The sequence below is a fragment of the Gobio gobio genome, assembly GCF_949357685.1.
Source record: "Gobio gobio genome assembly, chromosome: 20".
In the NCBI taxonomy this organism is placed as follows: domain Eukaryota; kingdom Metazoa; phylum Chordata; class Actinopteri; order Cypriniformes; family Gobionidae; genus Gobio; species Gobio gobio.
In genome coordinates, this window is record NC_137113.1 from 41,503,286 (window position 1) to 41,522,177 (window position 18,892).

Here is an 18,892-nt window from a genome sequence, read left to right on the forward strand (position 1 = left end):
AAGATGGCATCTGATAGTTGCGATTGTTGGTCAGTTTGTGTGTAAATGTACGTTTTTGATCAACATTTTCCACTTCTGATGTCATTTCTAGCGAGAAACTGCTACTGTAGTAAATAAATATTTGTTTAGTTATCACCAAAGCATGCTTTATTTTTCTGTAGATTGTTAAACCGTTACGCTGCCTCAGAAGTGTCCAAAATCAGTTTCGTGAGGTACCTTCGTGCGCAAACGCTGCCTGCAGAGTCAATGCAAAGGCAGAGAGGCAACAAGTCAGATGCCTAAGTTTTCAGATGCAGCCACTGGCTTTACAGGAAGTGAGTTTTGCACCCCTGGTCTCTAGAGTATATAAACCCGCTCATAGTTAAAGGAATAGCACATCTAAACATTTTAATTCAGTCATTATGTATTTACTAACGCACCCTGTATTAAACTGTACCGGACTGGATTTATGAATTTGTGAAGAATAGCCATGCCACCCTTTGTTATATAATGAAATTGGATTTTGACAGTGATCCATACTACTTTAGGGCTATATTCCGAGTCTTCCAAGTCAACATCTCCCATGTTACTTTTTCATTTGTCAGAGAATATGCAGAGAAAAAAGCCATTTGTGGGTTATTTGTTTCCCTTGAAAATTGTAACACTGTGTGGTGCTATCAAAACAGTGCTCCGTTTTTTTGAACATCCTGACCAATTGACCGTTTGCAAAGACCCACCCCCTTTAGTTACTGTTGCCATGTCCGACAAGCCATGGCGCTCTCACAACACACACGTTCTCATGTAGAGAAAATACATCACGGAGCAAAGAGGACACTGAAAACACGCCGACAAACAGGACAGAGCAAGTTACTTTTGATATGAAACAAAGTCTCAACTTTAAAATTGCCATTTTTTATAGAAATTTAAACAACAAATACCGTTTTGTGGCTCTTTAATGTGTGGTGATCGCTGTAGCGCCTCAGTTAAAGCTGCCCATGAACCGATTATCTCCTCTTTCTAATTCATTGATAAGCATCAAATTAACATGAATGAACACTAAAAGAAATGTTGTTTCAACCGTGGAAAGACGTCAGTACACAACGTTTTTCAAGTTCAAGTCCACCGACGTTAATCTACAAACTCTCCTGACTGCTTTGTCGGACAAAACGGCAGATGTGGCGATGTGTTTGGTCAGATCGCCTGTCAATCAAACTCGTGGCGAAGAGTGAATTGCATAGCAACATTCCAAAGACTACTTGGAACACCTTAGCAACTGCATTGTAATGCAACCACCTAAAACCCCCCAGCCTTGTGGTGGCGAGTCCTGTATGGTCAATCACCACTCACATTTTCTTTAAACACAAAGTCACAGAAAACGACTAGTCCTCTGGTCCTGAGCACTTATAACAGCAATCAGTTTGAGAACAAATATTTATGCAATGGGGTGTTGTAGCTAAAAACACCTCACAGAAAGTCAGTCAGTTACATAAACAGTTGTGCCGGGGTCCGGATGGTCAGGAACGTTTAACACGAGGGGACCGGTTCACTGGAGCTCATGTCATTCTGCCAGCTTTCCACCGGACAGACTGCTGCTCTTGAGTTACAGTGCAACCAGCCAGCGGCGAACGGACAGCAGATTTGACGGATTAAAAACTTACGCAAGTGTTGCCAGAGACACTGCAGCCTGGAAGGGGCTTCAAAGGTGGCCGTCGATAAAGTGTTTGAGTAAGACCACAAACAACTGACCACAACAAAGACAACAAAATCCTCGATTGTGTATGGACACCCAGCGGCAACACTTCAGGGATGTTACAGCACAACCAAAATAACAACGCATTGCTGGAGCATGAATAGTCCACAAGAAGCATTAAAGTAAAAGAGCGAATCAAATCCATCTAAAAGAGGAATCTGTGACCTGTTCACAAAGGACACCAGGATTAATGCTTGGAAGGATGAAGCATAGTCCTGTTATGTGATCCATTCACTTTATGCTGTGATAGCATGATATCACATCGAAGCCTGTGATCTAGAACTCCCTTCTACCAGGAAAGTTTCATCCGATCAACTAGGCAGGGAATAAAAACTTTCAAGGAACTGCACTCAACGATGAAAGATTATTCCTTAGAGAATTACACTACTTACACGATACAAGACTGTCACAATGTGAAGTCAGTGTTAAGGTCACTTTACTGAGTTGTGAGTCTTACATAACAAGCACTGCTGTCATGGCTGTAAGCATCTGCAAACCTTTATTACACATGTTATTTCTAGTCATAACCTGTCTAGATTCCTGCTCTTACGTGAAAGATACACCATCTTTGAAGCTTCAACATTTGACATTTTCATGTTTTAAGTGTTAAGAGTTCAGCCAAAATGGCAAAAATGCATTCACGTCCACTTTGTTTCTCAAAATCAAAACCAGCTGATCTAGAGACAAGCGTGTACCTTAAAGATGACATCACTTTCTTCAAACCCCATTCAAAAGGAGAAACACAATTTTCCTCTGGCACTCTTAGTATCAAATATTTAAGACAACTGCAATAAACTCACATCTGTTAGGATAAGTAGGTACACATTGTGAACGTGAAAAGATCCAAGAAAAACAGGCAACAGAACAGACAATTGTGAAGGAAACTAACCCTTCCAACTATGACAAATGTCCCACTCGATTTTTCTTCAAAAGCCAAAGCTACTTTTCTGCCCTTCCATTGGTATTATTACTATGCTCATTGAATGCTCACCTCATTGAATCTTGTGACGAGATCTTGTACCGTGTTGTGATGGTCGTTCTGAGTGGACATGATGGGGGCGGACAGGGAGGCTTTTAGGTGCGGGTGGCGTTTTTGGCACTCTGGGCTGCCCAGGTCTCGGGTGAGAAAGGTAAGGTAGTCAAGGGGGAAGACGCGGCGGTACAGCTGCTGCTCCTGTTCTGTCAGGATGGTGGCGATCTCCTCAGGAAACTGGATGAGGTGCCGCAGATCAGCTAGTTCCTTACTGATGCCCGTCACGGCAGACGGGAGGATGCTGGAGTTGGCCATGGAGGTGCACAGCTGCCGTTCTGAGAGAGACAGAGACAGTGGAGTTTACTGAATAACATCTTTACGGACAGGTAACCGTCAATTCCTTTCTCGAATTGTAAAATCACTCTCTGACCACATTGTGCCACTACTTTCATTTTTCTTAACATGAGAGAGGTTGCAAGCTCTAACATTGGTGATTGACAGCAAGGAATAACAAGAAGTGCATCACCGATGTAACAGACTACTAGTTGTCGACAGAGATAATGGTTACAAAGCAGACTTGCACTCAAAATTCAGTTGTGGTTCACTTTGGTTACAGACAGAGATGCACCAGTCGACCGGCCACAAGGTTTTTAGGTTAACCTAGAGTGATGATCTCCATCCTGGACTTGCACACAAATTGCATTGCAATCATTTCCCAAAATGTCCTTTGTGTGGAAATATTGCAAAGTCTGTAAACAGGACGTTAAAGGGTTAGTTTACCCCAAAATTTTTATTCTGTCATTAATTCCTCACCCTCATGTCGTTCCAAAACCGTAAGACCTTCGCTCATCTTCTGAACACAAATGAAGATATTTCTGAGAGCCCAGAAAGGTAGGAAAGACATTGTTAAAATAGTCCATGTGACTCCAGTGGTTCAACTTTAATTTGAACAAAAACCTGACAAAAATAATGACTTTATTCAACAAATTCTTCACGTCTGTGTCAGTCTCCTTTCACTGTTGACGCAGTAAATACAGTGCAGCTCTTCCGAGTTACGTCAGAGCTACGCCAGAACGCCAACTTACCATTGGCTGATGCTGTTCATGTGAGGACACGCCACATGCGTGTGATGCTGACGCAGGAGCTGGCCGACGTAAACTACGTAGGAGACTGACACAGACGAGAAGAAATTGTTGAATGAAGTTGTTATTTTTGTTAGTTTTTTTTTCATTTCTCAAATCTAAAGTCAGACCATTCTGTTTTTGCTTTAAATCTTGCAATTATACAATAATTGAATTATTGTGTAGCATCTCTGTTTGGATCGTGATTAAAATGCAGTGGTTGCAGTGCTCTAATTTCAAAAGGCTACAGATATTTTTGTTTAGTTAAAGGCCAGTTTACCTGTTTTAGACCAAAACAAACAACAAATAAATTTGCTTAAAGAAAAAAAAAAAAAAATTCAGCAACCGTATCGGAATCTGCCAATTTACTTGTAAAACAATCAGACTCGGCCATGTAAAATCACGTTCAGTACATCACTATTAACAGAATGCAGATTCTCTGCCATGCAGTCTCTTTCATAACCAAACTGTGTATGAACAGAACGGTACAGAGTACAGGACAAACAACCAGGTTCTTCTGCTGTGTAAACATGGCCATTCAAATGGGATTGGCCTAATGGGACTGGTTTAGTTTGCCATTTTAAAGACACACCCACTCCATTTCCAAAATCTCTCTAGCTCACTCAACTAGCAACATTTTAAGGCTTTATTGGAGTGCACTGAGGCAAAGCTTGTAATGAAAGTTAGGAATAAAAATTACACTACCTAAGGGGTATCCTAAGATGTTTTCAAACTGGGGTCCAAGGGTCCTCCAGAAGGTTCTAAGGTGTCCCCGGAAAATTTCAGAGAATAAAAAAACTAAGCAAAAATGGATAAAGTCCACCAAACAGTCAAAATGTTTTCTCCTTTCTTGTCGTATACATTCCAGTATTGTATATGTTTGCTTTGTATCTTTCTACTGAGTCCCCTTTATCTCGCCGACTGTGGTTGTAAGGCTGTATTCTTAATGCAGTGCGTAAGCTGCTTACATACATTTATTGTGAAAATTGCTTATACAAATCATTTTTAATTGAAAAATGTTCTTCTTCAGGTTTATACATCCAACATTAAGTATAGCCAATTTAAGTTTGGAAACAATGTGTTGCATTTATAATGTCACACTTACTATTTATCTAACAGTTTAAATATTTTTTCCATTCCTAAAAATATAGAGATGGATTTTAGGAAGAGGGTCCCTCATAAAAGGTTCATCATATTTGGGGGTCCTTGGCATCATACAGTTTGAAAACCCCTGTCCTAAGATACCCGTTTTTGACGATATTTTAAGAAAGCATCACATGCATCATTCAAAAATAAATCCAAGATGGTAGACAACGTAGGAGAAACATTGATTATGAATCAAATAAATGATGTACTGGAAAGTTAGCTAAAATGTAATTAAATCAGACTGGATAAATCTATTTATACTATACACAAACTTGCATTTGTTGAGAGTAGTCAGTAGGTTTTGAGCCATTACACAACACATTTCTTACATTTTATAAATTCAAATCAAGCATTTACACATCAACACACGAATCAATAATCTTTATTGCCACACAACAGGGTTGGTGGTCATTGTTCAGTGCAGCGCAGTACAAAGGAGGAAGATAAACACAGACATAGATAAACCAATCATAATATAATAAAGCTCAGTATTTACACAGTAATTAAAGAGAAGCGGAGAGTACCCGCAAAAGACAAAATAAATAAATTTGATAATGTATACTGTGTGACACTGTGGTCTCATCAGTGCGGTCTAGTAAAAGTGGAAGACGCCATACATGCCAGAGTTGTAAATATCCACAATAACCCATATACTGTGACACTGATGGACCATTTCTCAACATCACCGGGCACAGTCATCCTTCATTAAGCCTCAGTATATTTACATATCTCCGCTCTTTCCTCCACTCTCGCTTGAGATTGTGATCAGAAAACGGTTATGCTGGTATGGTGCTCAAGGGCAGGTCAAGCAAAAATAATATAAATACTGTGAATCATGCTTGTCTGGATAGCATCAGCTGTCAAAAGCAGCGTTTGCAGACTCCTTCGGCTCGACGCGCCACCATGGCGACCGTCGGAACAGGAGGGGCAGAGTGAGAGTGCCGTTTGATTTGTGTATCCAGTCTAAAGCCTTCTAAAAGAACATGAGGGTGTGTTTCTAGTACGTAGAGACTCAAATGCAGCATCATATCAAAACCTCAAAAGCTGGTTGGAATGTTCTACATGTTGCTAAGCTAATGATAAATACTCTAATAAATATGCAAATAATAGGTCAAATAGATGAAACTTTCATCAATTCGGAATACAAGTATGTCGTCTAGATAAGCAGCTCATACACACGCAGTCAAATCATTGGCGGTTCAGCTCAGAAATGCAATTACGAAGGGAATCGAACTTTGTGTTGCAAAAAAAGGGCAAATTGGCATTCTTCTGAGGTGAGTTTCAGGTACATCGCAGCATCATCTGTTGTCTCATCCATTCGCATGTCATTAGCCATCACATGCATGTGCCTTGTGTCCTTTTCTCCTCGCACATGGCATTTTTTAAGCAAAATAAAGGGAAATTAATACACCACATTAGGCTGTGAATGAGCTGCCCTGATCTTTATGCATGGGCCACTCATGGTGCAGGTCTCAAAGGAGACAGGAAGCAGCGCTCGTTTTGTGATCCTGCTATTAGGACACGCAGAGCTACTGAGGTGCACTTTCTGCTAAAATCATCCCTGTTGATCACACATGTATATGCAAGAGCTGCACAAATAATTGCGATTGCATTTACAGCTACTGCAATACGCAAATAGTGTTTATTAAAGCGTTGCATTTATGTGCAATCCCATTTTTGTCATAATTATCCAGGCCTATAGCTCATGTTTATGTTTCTAGGCATATGCAAACACACTCTGTAATATGCAATTAACAGGAAAAGCCAATATCTAAGAATTTGTGTGATCCTGATACAGCACATTAACAATCAGTCAAGAGCTTTAGGAGAAAGGAGCCTTCGTCTTGGACAGAAAAAGTCTGGCTTATGCATGTTTGATTTATGACCAGTGAGTTTGACTTGCAATAACATTGATAACATCCCATCTCCTAAGGAGAATAAATCATTAATAGACAGTGCTTCTGCAAAATAACTAACCTGTAACTGCCTAGGTGGACAGAAGTCAAAAAAGAAGTCAAGTTTGCTGTCTTGAACATGTAGGGAAGACCAAGGGTAACTGTAACAGACTTAATATCTCTGATCACAAAGCAGATAGAGTGATGACACTCGCTTAAATGCTTAGTATAGTTCTCTCTCTACCTAAAAAAAAAATAGGATTAATTAATTTGAATCACATGCATTAAGATGATTGGTCTATTATTAATGCCACATTTGCATTATATATATATATATTCTGTGGATGCTTCCTATTTCAAATGTTAACAGGTAGATTTGCATTACTCAGTGAGTTATGAAAGTAAATGCCCCTAGACTCTTCCACAACCTACAGAATTGTGCTTGAAAAGACGACGCAAGAAAAAAGAATTCAGAATAACCTTGAGCACTGCTGTACGTTTCCTTTTTGAGTAACAAAGCCTCCAGAACATCATAACCTAGCAAAACAGAAATCTCTTTCAAAACCACCTGTGGATGTACCATCAAACTACACTCAGTTAAGCTTGGTTTAGTATTTTAATTCAGATTCAAGGCAGTTAAAAAGGACCTTTCACCAAGCGTGCATTCATCATGAGAAAAAAAAAACGCATATTAAAATAAAATATTTTTAATACTGTTGATTACTGCATACCTGACATAAAATATTCCTAAAATCAATGTCACAACAGTGTTTCCAGGGATGTTTTTGGTCATCTTGTCTCTTAAACCAAAGATCCTTGGTCTGCTTGGGTACAGTACATGGTTAACTCTCTACATACTGAAAACAAACCACAACACATTAGTCCTTGACACCAGGCACTGGACACTAGAAAAGCCCCATTGATACAATACAGAAAACAACTCCACAAGTGACAGCACTGCCAGTGTGTATGGTAGAGTTGAAGAGTCACTTACTGAGTATCCTGTAGTCCATCCTCTGCGAGTGGGAGTGTTTCATGGTTGTGGTTGTGGTTGTAGCGGCAGGCGGCTCGCTGACTCCCTGCTTCACGCCACAGCGGCGAGAGGTGCTTAGCCACATTTCAACTCAGCCTGACTGCAGCTGCCAGCCCTCTACTACCACAAATCTGACTCGCTGCATATCTCACTTGTTCACAAACACACACACACTGTTTGGCCACTCTTACTCCCCTCCCTCCCTCTCTTGCTCTCTCTCTCACATATACTCGCGCTTATGCACTTACTCTCTCCATTGGCTGCTCCTTCCTGGCAGGTCATGTTACTCATAGATGAAAGCAACACATAGTGTTAAGTGGAGGGCAGGGAAATTGAGCACCCAAACATGCTCTGATCACCAGTAAAGAGCTTGGCGGTTGACTTGGATAAGAGTCCAGTGAGAATTTGATAGGCAAACAATGACTTTATAGGCATTTGAGTCATAAATTTGGGTATGGGGCTTTAGGGATGTGCTTGAACGTGATTGTTTCCATCATTAACCTTGCCAGCACATACTGAGAGAGACTGATCGAAGAACAAGAACTCGTATGGTTTTATGGTCCATATGCAAGCTCCATTAAGCACAGATAAAAGCTTTCCGGTAGATCCAGAGATAGCATTTACAAACTAGAGTCATTAACAACTGAACTAAGTCATAGTTCAGTCCATACTTTCTCTTTAGGAGAGACCTTTTACACAACTTCAATAGCTGTTGTGAATATTAACACAGTTAATCTGGCCTCTCATGTCTTTCCAAACCCGTATGACTTTCTGTCATGGGACACAAAACGAGAAAGCTTTCCTATACAACGAAAGCAAACAGTGAACTGGTGAAGTCAAAATTATAAATGGGGTGCCATATAGAGCTTGTCTTTTGAATTCATACAAAAGATTTGTGACAGCCATTATTCACTCTTCCCCATTAGAGGTCTCAAAAAATTGGGCTGTCAAGAAGCACTAGGCAAGGTTTGACACCAATGACTCCAAATGTTGGTTCTTGTGTGCTGAAAGTTTGAAGAACAGCTATTTTGGTCTGTTCTTCAAACAGAAATATTGTAGGATTTCAGTAGACTTGGTATCAAGAGAACATGTCAAGTATGGACAACTTTTATGGTGGTTTTTGAAGTTTGAAAGCCCCTTGTAACCGTCTAATTTCATTATGTAAGCAGCATGAACATTCTGTAAAATATCTCATAATATTCTCAGTTCTACAGAGAATAAAAAGCCATAGAGGGTTGAAACTACATGAGGTGAGAAATAAATGGAAATTTTCATTCATTTCATATACAAGTTTGCAATATATTATTTTTAATACTGCCATATACAAAAGATAAAATAATTCTAATTTGACACAGAAGATCTTCTGCTTCCTGTGAATGCACTAATAACACAAAACACGTCATCAGTACACTGCCCAAAATCTCAGTGCTATTTAAACACACCCTGACTGTCTAACACAACCTGGGCTGTGCGCAATACCTCACCTCGAGTGGTAAAGGTCTCAGAGTTTGCATTTTTCCTCGGGGCACAGAGCAGCCTCTCATTCAGCACATTTGTGAGCGAGTACGTTCTCCTGACCTGACCCGGCCGGCACTATTCCTGTCCACCTCCATTTATCACCACAGAAACTCTGTTTGCGTGCTTCTGTATTGTGTTTTTGAGTACCCCAATTCTACCACACCACTCTATTTTATAATCCTCTTAAAAATGAGTGTCCCTCTATAATAAAACCACCTGTTTGTTCCCATACAAAAGACGTTCTGGAGTGAACCTGACCCCCTGTGGATGAAGTTAATAAAAACCTTTGCTGCTGCATAAATGAGAGACGAATCACAGAGATGCAATGACACAAAAGGCTTAGACACCTGGATCACATGATACAAAAACTACAGCCACTGAAATCATCATTCTGGTGGATATAACCACCCAAATATTGAATATATGTTAGATTCTGGGGTAGAGATATTCAGATCCCTGGGGACCTTCCAATGCAAATTGTCAGTAAATTTGATCGCTGTAAGTAACAGCAAATCACTCCTGCTCAAGCCTCAACAATGATTTTCTTTTGCTGGCTAGTCATGCCAGTAGTGATTTTATTTTTAGAAATGCATTTCTTTATGTGCTAGAAATGTGTTTTTATGTACAAAAATGCTCAAAGGTTTGGGGTCAGTAAGATTAAATTAATACTTTTATTCAGTAAAGATGCATTACATTAAGAGAAAAGGTTCCTCAAAATATTTCTGCAAAGCAAGATTTGAATATTTTAGTTCATTAAGTTCAGTGTTTACTAGCTGTCTGCATTTGAATGGCAAAAAAAAAAAAAAAGATTACAAAGGGAAAAATGACAACATACGTATAAAACAGATTTCATGTCCACCAACGTTGCCGTCTCCTAAAATAAATATGTCTGTAAGGGGTAAAAAATTAACCACATCCCCCCCAAAAAAAACATTTCACAAAATGGTCTACAAATACAAATTTTAACCAAATTTGCTGCTAATAAAGCTCAGCACACAATGAGATTTTAGGTGTCACTAAATTTGCAGAACATCTTTACCTCTCACTGTTTTAAAAATGGTGCCCAAAAGCCCAAAAATGGTGAGAATGTCCATTGAGAGGGGCCAGATTGCATTTTGGCCCAGATGCCTGAACTTCCCATAGCTTGCGAGAGAAAAATAATGCTTGTGTATTTAATTATAAGTCCATGAATACCAGGGTCACTGACTCATGGTCCCACACAGACGTCATGTCACCTGGAATTAGTCCAGAGCGCCAGTGCATTCAAATCATCGAGGATCGTTTTACACAGACATGTCTCACGAAGGGCTTGAAGGTTACACTGCAAATGGATGAGCGCCAGGTGATAAGCTAATGCGGCCAGAATCGAATTAAAGGGAGAGCAGATTTTTGCAAATCAAAGCAGGCGTTTGAAGTGTGCTGTTTGAATTGCTTGGCGAGCCAGAGTGAAAGAGGCGAGGGTTGAGGAAGTCTGAGACAGACGCCCTTCTCCCCCGCGTCGGTCACGTTACACACTACTCAATGGAGGAGAGATGATTTTCTTTAGTTCATAACCTGCTTCTGCGGCGCCTGTAAGAGGCCACCTCATAAATCATCTTTCAGCAAGCAGAACTTCAGAATAAAAGACTAACACTCTGAAACCACACAACAATAAAGCAAAGTCATTATTAAGCACAAAAGAAGATTAGATGAATTATCGTAAAAAAAGAAAACCAATTATTCTCATGCAGAAAATATTCTCCCTATTATTGTTTTATCAATTACCCCATAATTGCGGTGGTTCCAACTAGCTTCTACAAATCAATGATGAAAATCTTTTCCCAATGATTATAAATACAAACGCACAAATGCATTACTTTGAATGCAGAACATTCCTTTAAAAAGATGAAGTAGCTTGTGAATGATTAGAAAATCATTGTGAGCTGATGGGGAAAAAATAAATAAATCACAACTTCTTCTAGTGTCACAAGTCAACACTGGTGGGCTCGTTCTGGGAAAAAGTTAGTGATCTCTAGGGAATGACCCTCAGATTCCAATCAAACCAAATCTTGGATAATTCTGTCCAGAGGAACCACAAAGACAATGAAGATACAGAGAAAAAACAATGACAATGAGTCCAGTCATGGCCCTATTATTGAGGAGTTTGTCACCTGGTGTGATGAATCTTACTTGGAGTTAAACATAACTAAAACAAAGGACATGATTATAGATTTTAGAACTTGTGCTTCACGTTATGACAGTACGATCATTAAATGGCCAGGCGGTCGATTGTGTAGAAAGCTACAAATATCTTATACAGTCGTAGATTCTAAATTGACTTGTGAGAAGAACTGTGAGACTGTATGCAAAAGAGGACATCACCGTCTGTTTTGACTTAGAAAGCTGTCTAGATTTCACATTGATAAATCCATGATGACCCTTTTCCATCGGACTTTAATTGATTCAATCTGGTCATTCTCCCTTGTGGCGTGGTTTGGTCATTTGTCTTTATAGAAAAAAAATTATTTAAACCAAATTGTTAAATGGGCCAGTAAGATTATAGATGAACCACAGCTTAACCTAGCAGGTCTTTACTCCAACCAGCTGCGGCGTAAGGCATGTTTTATTATCAGCGATAGTTCCCACCCGTTTCATGCTGAGTTTCAGGTGGAGCTTCCCTTAGGTGGAGAACTAGACGATATAGGAATACTTTTGTACCTGCAGCTATAGAATTAATAAATACAAATAGCAGGAGATGATGGGTGTGTAGAGGCACATTTCTGAGAAGCTTTTTTTATCTTTGGATATTTTGTAATATTTCATGTTTATTGTACGTTTTAATGTTTTATGGATTTTCTTAAGTATGGATTGCTGAATCTCCTGTCTGCACAACAAAATTTACCTTGGGTACTAATAAAGACACTAAGACACAAAATAAAATAAAATAAAATAAAACAAAACAAAACAAAACAAAACAAAACAAAACAAAACAAAACAAAACAAAATAAAATAAAATAAAATAAAATAAAATAAAATAAAATAAAATAAAATAAAATAAAATAAAATAAAATAAAATAAAATAAAATAAAATAAAATAAAATAAAATAAAATAAAATAAAATAAAATAAAATAAAATAAAAATCAATTAAAATAAAATCCACATAGGAGTACAAAGACAGACAAAGTTGTTTCCATTTTATCTGTTCAACCTGCATAGAAATAATTGTTTTGTATTAACTGTGACTTTGTAGCAGAAATTGGTTTCCGCCTCAGACTGGTGTGTCGGTTTCACTTATTTTCAATATATTTCTATTAATCTTGCTACAATATTTATAACTTTAGCAAAGAGCCATCGGAGATGGAAATAAATTGTTTCATTCTGTTTATATCATTATAAATAGACTGAACATTAATTTAAAAATGACGACTAACTATTGAACATTAACATCCTGAATGTTTACCCTTTTTTAACCATTGTATTGTTACACTGTCAGAAGTACAGTACTGTGCAAAAAGAAAGTTTGGAAATGTAAACTGATCTTTCCTACTGGCACACTACACTACAGCAAAATATATAAATAACTGGCTTAAAACCATTTAATTGGGTTGAAAATAGTAATAACGTGCCTAAAAACTTTTTGCACAGTACTGTATATGTAAATGATCAATGTGTACTTTTTTTCCTCCATGTTACCTGCATCCAGATATCCCAGTTTATTTGTCAGAAAAAGTCAGGCAGATGATGTAAAACAAGTCTTTGTGCATTATCCAGCAGACTTTTGACAGCTTTAGGACTTTTGTTAAAGGGGTGGTAAACCACGATTTCACTATTCTAACTTTAGCTAACGTGTAATGTTGCTGCTTGAGCATAAACAACATCTGCAAAGTTACAACGTTCAAAGTTTAAAGCAAAGGGAGATATTTGCTTTTAAAGAAATCAGTTTCTAAGGACTACAGCAAACGGCCGCTAGGGACTACTACACATTCACCCAGGTTTTGCTGACATCACCAGGCCCAATATGAAATAAGGGGGGCGAGGCAATTTTGTATCGCCGCGGGGAAGCGTTAGTAGGCTGTGTTTTTGCCGCAATGCCGAAGAAACGCTGTTATTTTCATCCGGATTGCAGGTCTGGGGTACTTGCTCTGTTCAGCCTTCATAGGGACGGGGGTGCGTTGCAGAGCGTTTAACATACAGCATGTTATATGCACGTGTGTTTGAGTCAGCGGGGAATCAGGCGCGCGCAGGGCTCCCTGCATCCACCGTCTTCACGATTTCAATGCCAGATTTGCACAACGTCAGCTGCGTGAAAAAAACACTGCCGGTGCGTGGATGCACGACGTGCGCGCTGCACATTTCACGGAGGACAACACAATCTTCCACAAACTTCGCGAGTTCAATACAGGATTTGCACAACGGCTTGTCCTGAAAGCTGGATTTACAAGCAGAAGCTGTTCACGGGCCACAACCTGTAAGTCTGATTTATTTTTCATCGATGTGTTTTCCTGTAATAGGTTGTAGCAAGGAAGTAAACAGATGACAACGCTGTTCTGCAAACCAGTCTGTTAAATGCTCATTCATACTTAACGTTATCCGACGAACACCTAACGTTACAAACACTAACGTTAAAATCTCAACAGCGAACCTGGCATTAGTGTAAATGATTCTTTGATTAGAGCTTTTATGTATTGTTTATCTACAGGCATGCTAAACATGCTTCTGTGTGTGATTTGGCTAACTTACTAGTTAAAGCCAGTGCTTAGTGTTTGTTTTGGGTTAGTTCTTGCGACAGATATTTGGCTATAATCGTTCTAAAAATACAAAATTTAAAGTGCCATTCAGTAGCGATCATTATAGATCCGCAGTCTTTACTCTCGAGGACTGAACAGCTTCTGCTCGATCATCTTCACTAAAATGTTCTGGGTCTGATTCGGGCGGTAAGGGGCGTGACGTTTCCGACGTGCACTGCGGTTAGCGAATCACAACACACTGGGCCAGCTAACCAATCTGAGCCCACTGCGTATTTTTGAGGGACTGGCTTCATACAACCCGGAAAGCATCAGACCGTTTTACAAGGAGGGACAGAGCAGTGTAGAATAAAGGTCAAATATATGAAAAATAAGGCAATTTTTTTTTAAACGAAGCATGAACACATGTTACAGTGCACCCCACAAACACAATCAAGCCTTCAAAAGAATGTGTTTTACCACCCCTTTAAACTACAGATCAAAGTTGGTGATTTTTGTAATCCCGCCAACGGACAGTCGGTTTGACATAGCGCACCAAATTAAAAATGCATTATGGGTATTGAAGTGTTCCCTAAAAGAGAACACCCTTTTCCTCTAGACTAGATTTCCTCTAGTCATGTAGCACCAATTTAAACAAAAAAAAAAACTCTTTAACTGTTAAACAGCATGAAAATTCACTAAAGCAGAAATTGGTGGGTTTCTTTACCTTTAAGCATTGGTCGACCTGTGGAGCCAACAGTGAAGCTGATCAGAGAACTTCGGGCCCCGAGAGCAGCTGTCGCCTCCAGCAGGGCCCCGCTCAGATGAGCTGCAATGCTGGTTCTGCGAGGACAAGCCCGAAATCTAATCTGCAACGGGGTGACCGGCGGCCATGACACTGCTTGGGCAAGCAGCTTCCTGGATGGGTGCAGGAGATAGACCTCAGGACTCAGCGTAGGAACAACATGGTCAATCTGCAGAAAAGAGATGCAATGAGAATCCATGTTAATGTTTGTTTTGTATAGTTAGACAGAGAGGCATGCTGTCTGAGGTTGGTTCAAATATAGAGGTTCTCAACCTTTTGGTCTAAGACAATACCTGAAGTTCCTATTTCAGAGCTGATGTTCACCTCTGATATGTACTTCAAATGTAATGAACAAACTCAAAAATATTGTCATTTTGTTGTACATAATATTTAGGGTTTTATTTAAAATAAATCTTTTTTTTTTAGCATTTTACTAAGGAATACAATTAATATAACTAAATTTGAATCATTTTAATATGCATTGGAGTGCCTGAAAGTTTGCTGAGGCTTCCTAGTTGGCCCCCGGCCCCCTGGTTGAGAACCTGGGGTGCTTCTCAATTCTTATTTGTGCATCCTCGTTTCCTTTCCTAGCTTCCTTTCCTCGCGTCTTCTCTCCACCCCTTCAGGATGCGAGGGAAGGACACAAGGAAAAGACGCAAGGATGGAGGAATTGAATCAAGTTAAATTATACATCCTCGCTCCCTTCACCTTCACGTCACTTCAAAGCGTTGTCAATTAATGTTGACTCTACACCGCTGGATTTAGTTTGCACGTCGTGATTCTTGAACATTAGAGATAACTATTTATATTGTAATAGTTTCAACCTCCACAAAATACCACATTTGTCCATATTTTATTTAATATTACCAGTTACTATTAACAACTAATTATTCCCAGTTATTAACTGCTTTTTATTAGTTGTATAGTATTACAGTTTGTTTCTTTCATTTTCTTATGCTTTGATATAATTCTGCAACTGTCAGTTGTTATTTGACATACATTTGTGTCTTGTACATGTAAACATATTAATTATAATAATAATAGTAATAATGAATAAACTGTGCCAAGATGTGAAGGGGGAGGAGAATTAATACGTGCATCTTGTTTAGTCGATGAAACAATTCCGCAAAGGATACACTTGTGTATCCTCGCTCATGACTCCTCAGGAAGCCGCCTCACTCCTCGATCCTCACTCCTCAACTAGAGAATTGAGATGTCCTACAAGATGGCTGAGCTCGGTCGGTTTCCGGGACATAGGATGGAGGAGAGGAGCAGAGCAAGGAAACAAGGAGGGATATTGAGAAGCACCCCAGGACTAATTAATGCAGCCTCTAATAGAAATGGAGGTTTCCATCTAGTGTGAATAACCCAAGGAACCAATAGCAGGTTCCTTAATAATGATGATAACAGGAAGTTTAAATAAAAGACACCTGAAAATCTCTTCTATAGCAGTAACAACTGAATGGTCCGACCTATAAAAGCAGAAATGGCGAGCAACAATCCCATGTCCTCCCATCAAAATTATCCTGATCGAGAGCAATTCGGTCATTTTACTTCTATCTTTGACGTAGTGCTCATAACCTCGCTCTGCAGTGAGCGGCCATTATTTCACAATTACTGATCCCAGAAAGCATTTCAGCCTGCTGCTTCCAGGAAAGTCATTACAGCTGTTGTCGATGCCCTTCCTCTGAAACCATTGACCCAGCTTCTTTGCCACCTCTCTCCCCAAACGGCACTGGCTCTGATGAGTATTAAACCACTCTCATTGGATAAATGGATTCAGCGGCAGAGCTGCATGATATAGACGCCTGCCAGGTGCTCGGAGATAAAGCGAAGCAGCCATACTGCGAGGGACATCACAGGACCTTGAGGTTACTTCCCTTAAACTGTTTTTATCATGTAAAAACAAAACGTATCTAAAATCAAACAAAGATCAATTTCTTGGCAAAATATGCTCCTACAGTGCACTGTCTATCCATCCATCCATCCATCCATCCATCCATCCATCCATCCATCCATCCATCCATCCATCCATCCATCCATAACCTTATTTTCATATTTTAAATAACAGTATTCCATTTTAATATACTTTAAAAATGTAATTTATTCCTGTGATCAAAGCTGAATTTTCAGCATCATTACTCCTGTGTCACAAGTACTGATTTGCTGCATTTCTTATTATTAATCAATTCAGAAAACAGTTGTGTTGCTTAATATTTTAGGCAAACCGTGATACATTTTGTTTCAGGATTCTCTAATGGATAGAATGTTCAAAACAACAGCATTTATTTGAAATAGTAACATTATAAATGATATTCAAAAGGAGCATATATATATAGTATACATTTAATTTTTCTTGCATGGCTCATTTAATGTAAAAAACAAAAATGCTGTACAAACTACACACCTTTGGTTTTGTTGAGCCCTAGAAAAATAATCAGCAGATGCATATTTCAAGGGTGAGGTGGGTAACGTTTCTAATTGGACACAGTGTTTCGCTCTCCACCGAGAATAAAGGAGCTTATTGCCACAGCAACCAGGATGAAAGATTCTTGATAGTGCTTAGCAAGTCAATTGCTCTGTTTCTCATTTTTCTCACTTCAAACAAAGACATGACAACAACAACAAGAAGAAAAAAAAACCCAATCAAGACGGGCATTTGCATAACGAGGCAATGCTCCTTTGAAAGCGTCAGGAACGGTGTTTATGGGGTTTTAACCGAGAAAAGAAAGCCTGGTTTACTATACTCACGAAAAGAACATGTCATCATGGTAAGCTTAAAAGACAAACACATTTTTGAGTTGCTGCCGACCAATTACGACACTTGATCTCTAAATATTTCATGTCACTTTGAGATTAGTCATTACATGAGTTAACCTTATTTAGAGCCCAGATAACCAATGGACTTGCTTGCTCATACTACATTATCGTAAATTATAATTTGGCATTGTTTGGTCGCAATGTTGAATCTGACTGGTTTCAAAGACATTTCTTGTAACTGTATGTCTATGTACTTCCTTGACTTCATCAGTTGCACATTCCTTCATCATCACCACATTCTTTACGACACATTTATGAAATTTTGCCATTGGCTTGTAATGTAATTTGCATTACAAGCTTTAAAATACACCTATGATGTGGATGAAATAATACTGTACCAAGGCTGTTGTCCATCACTGACTGATGTAGATACTGTGCAAACACACAGGACTTCAAGTACTGCACCTGTAAAATGGGCCTCATTGTTTCCGAATGTTAAACTGCAGCACTAAGCAAACTGTCTCCTTATCTGAAAAATGATTTTGCAGAATTGGCAGTCCTCAGATCCCCTCCCTGAGCCGTAGAGCCGTGGTCCTTTATAATTACTCTTTAATGGGATGGGTTTCCTGCTCTGCTCATGATAAAAGCAAAGTCTGCCTTTGTCAGATCTTAAACTGGACTGCAGGGAGTAAAATCTGCACGTTCACCAGCCGCCTGAAGTCTGACACCCATTCTTTTGGTTTCAAAATCAACAGCGCAAATGCAAACACGATACTCATATTTTCAGAAGAAAATATGACTGGTTGCTGCCGCCACACTCTTAAAGGGGTCCTTGATTATGATTTCACTTTTTTAACTTTAGTTAGTGTGTAATGTTGCTGTTTGAGCATGAAAAAAGTTCAATGCAAAGGGAGATATTTTCTTTTACAGAAATCGCTTTTTAAAGGTGGGGTAGGTAAGAATGATCTAGAACACTTTTGTCCAAATTTGTTTAAACTTTCTTTATATGTCAATACATAATTAAAATTTAAGTACTCTGAAAAAGAGAGTATAAAAATCGAGTGACTCTAGACTTTTTAATCTGCAATAAACACCGCTCATTATTTTCGTTCGGGCCTAAACAAGTGATTGGCTTGGGCGACTGTCACTCTCTCTCGCTACCATGGCTACCACCGCTTTTGCTCCAGGATCTGCCCACATGCGCGCGC

General features: G+C 39.2%; 1 protein-coding gene across 6 annotated transcripts in view; it reads right to left on the reverse strand.

Annotated features, from left to right (window-relative positions):
• plce1 (phospholipase C, epsilon 1) overlaps positions 1 to 18,892 on the reverse strand; it is a 114,656-nt gene that overhangs the window by 44,571 nt on the left and 51,193 nt on the right. For 5 of the 6 annotated variants that reach the window (XM_079845411.1, XM_079845410.1, XM_079845408.1 and 2 more), the window contains exons 3-4: positions 14,847 to 15,093; positions 2,721 to 3,037 (exon numbers count right to left, since the gene is read on the reverse strand). In XM_079845411.1, coding sequence (XP_079701537.1) covers positions 2,721 to 3,037; positions 14,847 to 15,093 — 564 coding nt within the window. Of the gene's footprint in view, positions 1 to 2,720; positions 3,038 to 7,858; positions 8,036 to 14,846; positions 15,094 to 18,892 lie in introns of those variants that run through there. The other variant, XM_079845412.1, reaches the window with a different exon arrangement.